At 52.9% G+C, this 13155-nt stretch overlaps 1 protein-coding gene across 3 annotated transcripts in view; it reads left to right on the forward strand.

The window, feature by feature from the left end:
* The window catches only part of STAG1 (STAG1 cohesin complex component), a 331716-nt gene that overhangs the window by 238988 nt on the left and 79573 nt on the right, over positions 1-13155 (forward strand). For all 3 annotated transcript variants that reach the window (XM_075341032.1, XM_075341033.1, XM_075341034.1), the window contains exons 21-24: positions 5271-5358; positions 5449-5529; positions 6093-6185; positions 9416-9590. In XM_075341032.1, the coding sequence (XP_075197147.1) occupies positions 5271-5358; positions 5449-5529; positions 6093-6185; positions 9416-9590 (437 nt within the window). The remainder of the gene's footprint in view (positions 1-5270; positions 5359-5448; positions 5530-6092; positions 6186-9415; positions 9591-13155) is intronic.

The raw sequence follows: 13155 nt of genomic DNA on the forward strand, positions 1-13155 counted from the left end.
TTCTTGTCAAGGCCTCATCCAGTGCAGACTGCCAGCGGAGTGTCTCGCTCACTCTCGCCACGCTTGTTCAATTCGGGTGGCTTGTCAATCTGCCCAAGTCCACTCTGACCCCGACCCAGGAACTTACGTACCTAGGGATGCAATTCGAGACTCTGCCGGCACTTGTGAGGCTGCCCTTAGTCAAACAGCAGTCCCTTCATCTGGCGGTGCGCTCTCTGTTGCAGCCCCGCCGTCATTCCATCAGGCACCTCATGCAGGTGCTGGGTCAGATGGTGGTGTCAATGGAAGCGGTTCCCTTTGCCCAGTTCCATCTGCGTCCCCTGCAGCTGGACATTCTCCGCTGTTGGGACAAGCGGACCTCTTCCTTGCACAGGCTAGTGGCTCTGTCGCCACAGACCAGGAGCTCTCTTCAGTGGTGGCTTCGGCCCCTCTCCCTGTCCCAAAGGCGCTCCTTTCTGACTCCGTCCTGGGTGATTCTCACCACGGATGCCAGCCTATCCGGCTGGGGAGCGGTATATCTCCACCACAGAGCACAGGGCACTTGGACTCCGTCCGAGTCAGCCCTCTCGATCAGAGCTGTGCTTCTAGCTCTCCTAGCCTTTCACCACCTGTTGGCGGGCAGGCACATTCGAGTCCAGTCAGACAACGCGACAGCGGTTGCCTTCATCAATCACCAGGGCGGGACACGCAGCCGCCTGGCAATGTTGGAGGTCCAACGCATTCTTCAATGGGCGGAGGACTCCAAGTCCACCATATCCGCAGTCCACATCCCAGGCGTAGAAAACTGGGAGGCAGATTATCTCAGCCGTCAATCCGTGGACGGTGGTGAGTGGTCCCTGCACCCGGCAGTGTTTCAGTCAATCTGCCGCAAGTGGGGCACTCCGGACGTGGACCTAATGGCATCCCGTCACAACAACAAGGTTCCTGTCTACGTGGCTCGCTCCCACGATCCTCAGGCCTTCGCCGCGGACGCTATGGTTCAGGATTGGTCCCAGTTTCGTCTGTCCTACGGGTTTCCCCCTCTAGCTTTCTTGCCCAGAGTCCTGCGCAAGATCAGATTTGGAGGGCCGTCGAGTCATCCTCATTGCACCAGACTGGCCCAGGCGAGCTTGGTATCCGGACCTGCTCCATCTGTCCGTAGAGATGCCGTGGCATCTTCCGGACCGTCCAGACCTACTCTCGCAAGGTCCGTTTTTCCGCCCGAATTCTGCGGCACTCAAATTGACGGCGTGGCTCTTGAGTCCTGGATTTTGACGGCTTCTGGTATTCCTCCTGAAGTCATCTCCACTATGACTCGGGCCCGTAAGTCTTCCTCCGTCAAGATCTATCACAGGACTTGGAAAAGTTTTCCTGTCCTGGTGTCGCTCTTCCGGCCATCCTCCTTGGCCATTCTCGTTGCCGACCCTTCTGTCTTTTTTTACAGTCCGGTCTGCAGCTAGGACTGTTCCTCAACTCTCTCAAGGGACAAGTCTCAGCTCTATCAGTGCTGTTCCAGCGGCGTCTCGCCCGGCTGGCTCAGGTCCGCACCTTCATGCAAAGTGCGTCTCACATCATTCCGCCTTATCGGCGGCCCTTCGATCCCTGGGACCTTAACTTGGTCCTCACGGTATTGCAGAAACCCCCTTTTGAGCCCCTTAGGGAGGTTTCTTTGTATCGTCTTTCTCAAAAGGTGGCCTTTCTACTTGCCATAACTTTTCTCAGGAGAGTCTCTGATTTTCTCTGCGCTCTCCTCGGAGTCACCTTTTTTGGTTTTTCACCAAGACAAGGTAGTTCTCCGTCCGACTCCGGACTTTCTTCCTAAGGTGGTCTCTCCCTTCCACCTTAACCAGGACATTTCCTTGCCTTCCTTCTGTCCGGCCCCTGTTCATCGCTTTGAGAAAGCGCTGCATACTCTGGATCAAAGCACACTCGACCAGAGCTGTCGGTGCCTCTTGGGCTTTTAGGCACCAGGCTTAACAAGTCTGTCGGGCTGCCACTTGGACTAGCCTGCATACCTTTTCGAAGCACTACCAAGTGCATGCTCATGCTTCGGCAGATGCGAGCTTAGGCAGACGCATCCTTCAGGCGGCTGTCGCCCACTTGTGAAGTTAGGCTCCGCCTACTTCTTAGTTTTTTCTGTTTATTCCCACCTAGGGACAGCTTTGGAACGTCCCATGGTCTGGGTCTCCCATAGGAACGATAAAGAAAAAGAGAATTTTGTTTACTTTCCGTAAATTCTTTTTCTTATAGTTCCGTATTGGGAGACCCAGCTCCCTCCCTGTTGCCTGTTGGCAATTTTTCTTGTTCCGCGTGTTATCACCGGCTGTTGTCGTGGACAGAGTCTCCGGTTGTTCCGGTTCTTGCTCGGTTCTACTTGTGGGTGGCTATTCTCCTTCAGCTTTTGCACTAAACTGGATAGGACTGGCTCTCCAGGGGGTGTATAAGCTCAGAGTGAGGAGCTACACTTTTAAATGTAGTACTTTGTGTGTCCTCCGGAGGCAGAAGCTAAACACCCATGGTCTGGGTCTCCCAATACAGAACTATAAGAAAAAGAATTTACGGTAAGTAAACAAAATTCTCTTTTTTTCTCATAAATCAAAAGTACATGTGAATGTAAAAAACTAAGTGAAATGATACAAATAGTGAAATCTTCTACGTAGTGACAATCCTCAATAGGAAATGTTCCAGCTGCTTTAGCTAATGCCGCATTCTCTTCATTGTGTACATGGGCACAGCCGGTTACTTATGTAGCGGTGCCTGGTACTGTAGCTCAGTTCCACAGACTCCCCTGCAGTGCCACAGCTGCCTTTTCAGACCAGCAGTTTGCCATGTTCCCGTCATTGGTTACACAGTCGCCTCTCTGAAGATACCAAACTTTGTAATCTGCTGATTGAGTGTAAATTCCACAACTGTGCGAAGACTAGTGTTATTTAAAGGAGTTGTCTGGATATATTTTGCTGGTGGCGGGGGGAGGCGGCTGGTGGTAGTGTCGGCTGGTGGTGGTGGTGGTGGCTGGTGGTGGTGGCGGCAGCTGCTGGTGGGGGCGGCTGGTGGTGGGGGCGGCTGCTGGTGGTGGGGGCGGCTGCTGGTGGTGGGGGCGGCTGCTGGTGGTGGGGGCGGCTGCTGGTGGTGGGGGCGGCTAATGGTGGTGGGGGCGGCTGCTGGTGGTGGGGGCGGCTGCTGGTGGTGGTGGTGGTGGGGGCGGCTGGTGGTGGGGGCGGCTGGTGGTGGGGGCGGCTGGTGGTGGGGGCGGCTGGTGGTGGGGGCGGCTGGTGGTGGGGGCGGCTGGTGGTGGGGGCGGCTGGTGGTGGGGGCGGCCGCTGGTGGTGGTGGCGGCTGCTGCTGGTGGTGGCGGGTGGTGGCGGCGGCTGGTGGTGGTGGCGGCGGCGGCTGCTGGTGGTGGTGGTGGCGGCTGCTGCTGGTGGTGGTGGCGGCTGCTGCTGGTGGTGGTGGCGGCTGCTGCTGGTGGTGGTGGCAGCTGGTGGTGGCGGCTGCTGGTGGCGGCGGCGGCTGCTGGTGGTGGTGGGGGCGGCTGCTGGTGGTGGGGGCGGCTGCTGGTGGTGGTGGTGGTGGGGGCGGCTGGTGGTGGGGGGCGGCTGGTGGTGGGGGCGGCCGCTGGTGGTGGTGGCGGCTGCTGCTGGTGGTGGCGGCTGCTGCTGGTGGTGGCGGGTGGTGGTGGCGGCGGCTGCTGGTGGTGGTGGTGGTGGCGGCTGCTGCTGGTGGTGGTGGCGGCTGCTGCTGGTGGTGGTGGCAGCTGGTGGTGGCGTTGGCGGCTGGTGGTGGCGGCTGCTGGTGGCGGCGGCGGCTGCTGGTGGTGGTGGCGGCGGCTGCTGCTGCTGGTGGTGGGGGCTGCTGGTGGTGGTGGTGGTGGCGGCTGCTGGTGGTGGTGGCGGCTGCTGCTGGTGGCGGGTGGTGGTGGTGGTGGCGGCTGCTGGTGGCGGCGGCGGCGGCTGCTGGTGGTGGCGGTGGCGGCTGCTGCTGGTGGTGGCGGCTGCTGCTGGTGGCGGCTGCTGCTGGTGGTGGGGGCGGCTGGTGGTGGTGGTGGTGGTGGCGGCTGCTGCTGGTGGTGGTGGCGGCGGCTGCTGCTGGTGGCGGCTGCTGCTGGTGGCGGCGGCTGCTGGTGGTGGCGGCTGCTGCTGGTTGTGGCGGTGGCGGCTGCTGCTGGTGGTGGCAGTGGCGGCTGCTGCTGCTGGTGGTGGGGGCTGCTGGTGGTGGTGGTGGTGGCGGCTGGTGGTGGTGGCGGTTGCTGCTGGTGGTGGCGGCGGGTGGTGGTGGTGGCGGCTGCTGGTGGTGGCGGCTGCTGGTGGTGGTGGCGGCTGCTGGTGGTGGCGGCTGCTGGTGGTGGCGGCGGCTGGTGGTGGCGGCGGCTGGTGGCGGCGGCTGCTGGTGGTGGTGGCGGTGGTGGTGGCGGCTGCTGGTGGCGGCGGCTGCTGCTGGTGGTGGTGGTGGTGGTGGTGGTGGCGGCGGCTGGTGGCGGCGGCTGCTGGTGGTGGTGGCGGTGGTGGTGGCGGCTGCTGGTGGCGGCGGCTGCTGCTGGTGGTGGTGGTGGTGGCGGCTGGTGGTGGCGGCTGCTGGTGGTGGCGGCTGCTGCTGGTGGTGGCAGCGGCGGCTGCTGCTGCTGGTGATGGGGGCTGCTGGTGGTGGTGGTGGCGGCTGCTGCTGGTGGTGGCGGGTGGTGGTGGCGGCGGCGGCTGCTGGTGGCGGCGGCGGCTGCTGCTGGTGGTGGTGGTGGCGGCTGCTGGTGGTGGTGGCGGCTGCTGGTGGCGGCGGCGGCTGCTGCTGCTGGTGGTGGTGGCTGCTGGTGGTGGTGGCGGCTGCTGGTGGTGGTGGTGGCGGGGGCAGCCGCTGCTGGTGGCGGGGGCAGCCGCTGCTGCTGGTGGTGGTGGTGGTGGGGGCGGCCGCTGCTGGTGGTGGGGGCTGCTGCTAATAAATTATCATTACTCAAAAGTTCATGTTGGCTAAATTTAAAAAATAAAAGCACACCCCTCACTTCACCTGCTCTCTGCTGAACTGCACTTGATCCTTCAGGGAGGATATTGTCTGCTCAGAGGTGTGACTGCTGCAGCCAATCACTGGCCGTAGGTCACTGCTTTGCCATGCTTGGCTTGGTCATCCCTCCTGTAGCGGGGTGTACAGACTGCTGGGACACCAGGCCGCATCACAACTGCAGTACAGTGATGGCTTTTGCTCCCCAGAAATCCCCTTTATTACTATACATAATATGTACCGCCTTTTGTCTTTTGTTTTGGAATTGGGGCCAGAATCTATGAATTGTTGCTATTTGTTTACAGCGCTCATGATCTGACAAAATGGGATTTGTTTGGGAACTGTTACCGGCTGTTGCGGACGGGCATTGAACATGAAGGCATGATCGAGCAGGTGGGTATCTGGTATTAGTATGGCAGGTAGTACTGAAGACTGGCATGACTCGGGCACTATGCAATGTAATCACTATGGTTGTCTGTCCAGATTGGGGTCCAGGCTCTGCAGTGCTCGCACTACTCCATACTGTGGCAGCTGGTGAAAATCACAGAAGGCAACCCTTCCAAAGTAAGTCCACTGTATCCCCGGTGTAACGCCGACATCCCTCCCTGCTTAGTTTCCTCTGCTTGAATTTAGTGTAATGTAACTGCTGGGGTAACATGGCGCCTTCTGATTGTGCCATAATTGTTCCGAATTGTTGCCTGATACTTCCCAGATTCTTCATGGGTCTTTACATCTGTGCCAGGAACGTACCAATGGTTGAAGTTATATTAACATTTTAAGAAATTATGATCCTAAATTAATTGGGCACGTATGTTTTTAGGCGACTTATGAGAGGCTGTATATACTATTTCTGGGTAATCTATCCAAGGTTGCCTCAGTTAGCATTGGTCTCACGGCCTGACCTTGTGTTTTTTTTTTTTTTCCGTGTTTTGTTTTTTATATTATCGTAACTGGTAGAAATGTTATAACCTTATTTCCAAATTCCTGACATTCGGACACACGGAGCCGGACTTTCCACCAGCAGCTGAAGTCTTTGTATTTTGGGGGGGACAGCACCAGTGTGTTTTTTTCTTTTCCATATATCTTTTGCCTTCTGATTTTGTTTGTGTTTTTGTTTTTTTACACAGGAAGATATGTTGATATTAAGAAAAACTGTAAAGTCCTTCTTGGCTGTTTGTCAGCAGTGTCTTTCTAATGTTAACACCCAGGTGAAAGAACAGGTAGGAAGAATCGAGGAGGCAGCCGGGACCGTGGTGCCGAGATTTGTGTAGAGTGTGGAAATATACAAGGGGGGATTCATCAGGGGAGATTTTTTTTTTTTTTTTGGATCTTGATTTGCTTGTGGCTGCGCCTATATCTAAATTTCAACCAAGCACCTTTTACCTCTTTGATACGACTTCTCTCCAGAGTTTTTCAAATTTTCAGGTTATGTGCACACATTGCTTTTTTACTTTTTTCCATGCATTTTTCCTTGCAGATTTTAATCAAGGCTGAGAATCCCGATTGGCTGTGCCCATGCTGCTTCTTTTTTCCTTGCAAATTTTGTTGCAGAAAAAAAGAAGCAGATGTCAGTTGTTTCTTTAATCCACTGCAATGCTTTATCACTACAGTGGATTATATCTGCACACTTCATTCACACCCCATCTATATAGCATGGTCTGTGAGGCGATCTGTGGTGATGACCCAGGGTTGCCATGGCAGCGATCAGGTCCCTGTGACCGCGTTACAGGGACCCGATCGCTAGGGAGAGGTAAGATATTCCACTCCCTACCTCCTGAATGTTCAGTAGTGTTGAGCGGACCCGGATCGGCAAAATCCGGATCCACGCAGTTTGAGCGGCAGATCAGAGTCCGACCCGGACGCGGGATTCCGGGTGCACGATCCGGATCCGTTGTTGTTTTGTTTTTGTTTTATTTCTCTCTCTCTCTCCTCGGACTATCTCTCTCCTCTCTCTCCCTGGACTATTGACAGGCCGCTCAACTCTAATGATCAGATCACATTGATCTGCCGGGAGTTGCACTAACACCGCTCCGAGCTATAAGAGCCTGGGTCCCGGCTGTAACATGAGCTGGAGACCTGGCAGAGATTGCGGGAGTACAGCGACTGAACCCCTGCGATCGCCGTGACTGTAATAACAAAAATGAAAAACTCAATAAATCACGGCTTTTTTTTTTTTTTCTGGCAAAACAATTTTTTATGTACAGAAAACCTGCACACAAAAAGGCAACGTGTGCACATAGCCTTAGTGTGATTGCTTCTCTTCAAATAGTTGTGGTTATTCCATTAATTTACATCCCATCTGCATAGCTAACCCTAACAACTTCTACAGTGCTTTTCGAAAGTATTCCCCCCCCCCCCCTTGAATTTTTCAACCATTTCAGGCTTCAAACATAAACCTAAAAATGTTAATGTCATGGTGAAGAATCAACAACAAATGGGATACAATTGTGAAGTGGAACGAAATGTATTGCTTATTTTAAACTTTTTAAAAAAATAAAAAACTGAAAATTGGGGCATGCATTATTATTCATCCCCTTTACCTTCAGTGCAGCAAACTCACTCCAGAAGTTCATTGAGGATCTCTGAATGATCCAATGTTGTCCTAAATGACTGATGATGATAAATAAAAGCCACTTGTGTGTAATCAAGTCTCTGTATAAATGCACCTGCCCTGTGATGGTCTGTGTTCTGTTTATAGCGCAGAGAACATCATGAAGACCAAGGAACACAACAGGCAGGTCCGTGATACTGTTGTGGAGAAGTTAAAAACCGGATTTGGTTACAAAAAGAATTCCAAAACTTTAAATATCCCAAGAAGCACTGTGCAAGTGATCATATTGAAATGGAAGGAATATCATACCACTGCAAATCTACCAAGACTCAGCCGTCCATCCAAACTTTCATCTCAAACAAGGAGAAGACTGATCAGAGATGCAGCCAAGAGGCCCATGATCCCTCTGGATGAACTGCAGAGATCTACAGCTGAGGTGGAGAGTCTGTCCATAGGACAACAATCAGTCGTACACTGCACAAATCTGGCCTTTAAGGAGAAATTCAATCCAAGGAAGGGGAGGAAAAAATCCAGCACTGAAGTAAAAATTTCTATTTATTCCAAACAATTAAAACATGGATACATGTGCAGTTACACTTTACGCGTTTTGGAGAGACAAAAAAAGCTCCTTATTCATAGACAATGATTGAATTTGCACCTGTCGATGCCAAAGCATTGGATCCGAGCACTGGACTAGGAGCTGCTGAGCAATACATGGAGTGGTGAGCTGAACAATTACTTTATTACCTTTAAGGAGAAAGCCATTTCTCAAAGATGTCCATATAAAGTGTCGTTTAAAGTTTGCCACAAGCCACCTGGGAGACACACCAAACATGTGGAAGAAGGTGCTCTGGTCAGATAAAACCAAAATCGAACTTTTTGGGCACAATGCCAAACGATATGTTTGGCGTAAAAGCAACACAGCTCATCACCCTGAACACACCATCCCCACTGTCAAACATGGTGGTGGCAGCATCATGGTTTGGGCCTGCTTTTCTTCAACAGGGAAGATAGTTAAAATTGATTGGAAGATGGATGGCGCCAAATACAGGACCATTCTTAAAGAAAACCTGTTGGAGTCTGCAAAAGACCTGAGACTGGGACGGAGATTTGTCTTCCAACAAGACAATGATCCCAAACACAAAGCAATATCTACAATGGAATGGTTCACAAATAACCGTATTCAGGTGTTAGAATGGCCAAGTCACAGTCCAGACCTGAATCCAACCGAGAATCTGTGGAAAGAGCAGAAAACTGCCGTTCACAAACACTCTCCATCCAACCTCACTCAGCTCCAGCTGTTTGCAAAGGAAGGATGGGCGAGAATTTCAGTCTCTCAATGTGCAATACTAATAGACACATACCCCAAGCGACTGCAGCTGTAATCGCAGCAAAAGGTGGCACTACAAAGTATTAACTTAAAGGGGACGAATAATATTGCACGCCCCAATTTTCAGTTATTTATTTTCTACAAAAGTTAAAAATAAGCAATAAATTTCGTTCACCTTCACAATTGTGTCCCACTTGTTGATTCTTCACTAGAACATTAATATATTTATCTTTGTTTAAAGCCTGAAATGTGGGAAAAGGTTGAAAAATTCAAGGGGCCAAATACTTTCGCAAGGCACTGTATATCCACTTAGTGAAAGTGGCATAACAAAAATTGTGCAATAAAATTTGTAAATTTACTAATAGCAGAAAACTCTCAAAAGATCCTCGATAAATCTCTCCCAAATGTATTACTGCTCAATATTTTTGCTTGCCGTATATTTGTGGCCACGCACCCGGCCAGGGACCCTACATCCTCCTGTAGACGGGATCATTATGTCTTGTGGGTTTCTTTACTATCGGGTTGTGGTCTTAATTTGTGATTTGCAATGAATGTGTTGTTTCTTCCAGGCGTTCATGCTGCTCTGTGACCTCCTTATGATCTTCAGTCACCAGTTGACAACGGGTGGAAGGGACAATCTTGTGTTACTCATCTTTAACCCTGACCTAGGACTGCAATCCGAATTGCTCACTTTTGTCATGGATCATGTGTTCATTGATCAAGATGATGAGAACCAGAGCATGGGTAATGAGGAGATATATATTTTATCAAGTTTTTTTCCCTGATTCTTCATTATTCTCAAGTTTGAAAGTTGTACCCTATCCTCATGATATGTGATAACGTTCCAATTTCTGCGGGGTCCGGCTTCTATGCCCATCCTCGATCTTGTGAACCAGGGCTTATGGTGAACCCGTGGACAATCATGCAGATCTCGTCTCCGGTCATTGTTTTATTTGGCTCTGGAAGAGAAAGCGCACATAGGGTCTTACCAGGTATAAGATTTCACAAATATGGTGCCAAAGGCACACTCACCTTTTGAAGTTGTCATGCACAACTCCTTGATGCATATATATCAAAAAGTGGCCAGCAGCAGCCCCGAAGAAAGGGGATAAAACAATATGGATACAAGAGATCCGGGTTTAATGCTGCGCTAGAAACCACATGAATCCAGGAGTATGTGATGAAATCCTTTTCTTTATCGTTCCTATGGGAGACCCAGACATTGGGTGTATAGCTTCTGCCTCCGGAGGACACACAAAGTACTACACTCAAAAGTGTAGCTCCTCCCTCTGAGCTTATACACCCCCTGGAGATCCAGATCTAACCAGTTTATCGCTTTGTGTTCAGGAGGTCACATCCACACATGCATTCTCATCTGATTTTTCATTTTTGAAAAGAGTTTGAAGAAAAGCGGGTCCAAGCCTGGACCCCCGGCATGTCCCTTCTCACCCCACTGTGTCGGCGTTGCTGTTAAGGTTGATTCCCAGGCTGGAGCCTTACATGCCGTGCTCCTTCACCATCCCTCCGGGGCTCTGGCTTGAAGTGGGAGCCAGCACGGTTCTCCATGCTTGGCAGGAGACCGGTCTCCATCCGCAGCCCTTCAGGACCCTGCTGGACCGGAGCACTCATCCCTCAGGGACTTGGAACCCTGCGTCTCAGCAAGCTAAGTACCTGAGACGGTTATATATGGGGGTCCCTTGTACTTTATTGTTGTGGGAGAGTGTGCTGAGTGATTGTTCAGACATTTCCGACGGGTTCTCTGGCTGTCGCCTGAGAACCGCGCCGATGGTGCCTGCGAGTCGGCCGCACCGCTCAAATTTAGGCCCCGGCTTCGCCGGAGGCCTACTTTCGGTTTCACTGCCCTCGCATGTCATTCATGCAGAGGGACAGCGCGGCTCCGCCCAGCGGCCGTTCTACAAAGGGGAGAGACACTCCTCACTGAGTACATGTCTCCTCCCCTGTGAATCTCTTTGGCCCTCCAGATCCCGCTCTCAGAGTGAGTCCCGCCCCCTCTCTTCACTCCGGTGGCCATTTTCTCAGCGTTTTTCCCTGCAATCACCACTGGTCTGTAGCATCCCTGCTGAGGTGCTTGGGAGTCCGGGCTTCGGGATCTGGAGGGCACACAAACCGCTCCAGCGGTCTGGTAAGCCACAACCTCTGGTTGTGGACCTTCTGTATATACTCTCTGGGGGTCAGTCTGGCAGAGCCCTCACTCCAGCAGCATGTCACACACGAGGAGCAAGGCTCCAAAGCTGTTTTCAGTATGCACTGCATGTAGGCTCCTACTGCCGGAACCGAGCACCTATCCATATTGTGATGCCTGCTCTAACCTGACGTTGCCTCAGCCTGAAATCGCACCCCCAGGGGTCTCTCAGGCTGCTTCGGCTCCTGTGGCTGAACCCCCGGCTTGGGTAGAATCCTTAACCAGGTCTTTCTTCGGCGCTCCATTGGGAGACCCAGACGATTGGGTGTATAGCACTGCCTCCGGAGGCCACACAAAGCATTACACTAAAAAGTGTAAGGCCCCTCCCCTTCTGGCTATACACCCCCAGTGGGATCACTGGCTCACCAGTTTTCTGCTTTGTGCGAAGGAGGTCAGACATCCACGCATAGCTCCACTGTTTTTAGTCAGCAGCAGCTGCTGACTATGTCGGATGGAAGAAAAGTGGGCCCATATGGGGCCCCCAGCATGCTCCCTTCTCACCCCACTTTTGTCGGGTGTTTGTTAAGGTTGAGGTACCCATTGCGGGTACGGAGGCTGGAGCCCACATGCTGTTTTCCTTCCCCATCCCCCCTCAGGGCTCTGGGCGAAGTGGGATCTTACAGGTCTCCAGGCACTGAGACCGGGCTCCATCCACAGACCCAGAGAACCTGCTGGATATGGAGCTGAGTATCGCCAGGGACAGGCCCTGCTACATTAAGGTACTCTGTGTCCCCGGGCAAGCGCGCACACACACACCAGCATTGCTGGGAGTGTTAGTGCGCCGGGGGTAACAGCGCGGTGCGCTCGTGCTATTATTCACTGCAGCTTAGCTGAGTGAATTTATGTATTGGGAACTGCCGCGCCGGCCGCTGCTGGGTGTTTTTTACATTGTGGCGCGGCTGGGACCTGTGGTGCGCCGGGGACTTCCGCGCTGGCCGTGCACATGGACGGCCGCGCTTATTACTCGAGTCCCCGGCTTTGCGGCCTAGTTTTCGTTTCGTTCCCGCCTCCAGCCCTGCCAGTCAGGGGAGAGGCGGGACGCTGTACAGACAGTCAGCGCCGAGGGCTGGAGTCTGCTTTGCATTCTCCAGCCCCCTTCACTGGACACAGTGGGACGCCAGTTTCCCGCTCTTGGCTGGGGCACGCCCACGGCCCGCCCCTCGTCACACGAGCTGGAGAAGGACGCCGGCAGCCATTCCTGCACGCAGTCCGAGCTGGGGAACGGAGACATGCTCTGGGCAACCAACACAGGGCTCTGGCGACCACACACCCGCGTTATAGGCGGGCGGTAAGCAGCACCTGAAGTGCTGACCCCACTAAATACCGAAGTGTCCATTTGTATTTTATGCTTGTATACACAGCAGGAGAAATCCTTTTTCAATACACTGCACTGTACGTCGCTATCTTTGGCTATATGCCCTCCTAGATGGCGAGATAACAGCAGCAAAAAGCAAGGGTGCTAAGGCACAGGTTTTCTAGGCTGCTTGTATTGCATGTGCTGAAGTGTTCATTTGTACTTATGCTTGTATGCTATACATTGCACTGTACGGTCGCTACTCTGGGCTATATTCTCCTAGATGGCTGGACAACAGCAGCAAAAAAGCAAGGGTGCCAAGGCACAGGTTTTCTATGCTGCTTGTATTGCATGTGCTGAAGTGTTTATGCTTGTATGCCATACTTTGCATAGATGGCTTGAATACAGCAGCAAAAAAGCAACAAGGCTTCCTATGCTGTTTTTTCCTGCATGTGATACTGTTCCACCGGCATGACCCCCATTGTGTGCAAGCTCCCCTGTAGCACTTGGTCAGCCGGGGTCTCTACCCTGTCCAGGGACAGGGACGGAGTTGCAGTTTCGGCTGATAGATTGTCATGGGATAGAGACTTTGCAGTCCAGACAGGCCATGGGCAATCTTGATTAATGCTCCCTGACCACCCTCATTTGGAACGTAATCAGTGCTCCGGGGGGGTTCCAGGCATTCCAGGGTGAAGGCTCTGACACGGACGGCAGTCCCAGACAGCCTAAGCTAGCTCGCTGGGTGCGGCACTCGGCTTCATCACTGGTCAAGGTCCCAGCAAGGACTCTCTGTATGATGAGGCAGACGTAGC

Source organism: Anomaloglossus baeobatrachus, chromosome 3 (genome assembly GCF_048569485.1).
Source record: "Anomaloglossus baeobatrachus isolate aAnoBae1 chromosome 3, aAnoBae1.hap1, whole genome shotgun sequence".
In the NCBI taxonomy this organism is placed as follows: Eukaryota; Metazoa; Chordata; class Amphibia; order Anura; family Aromobatidae; genus Anomaloglossus; species Anomaloglossus baeobatrachus.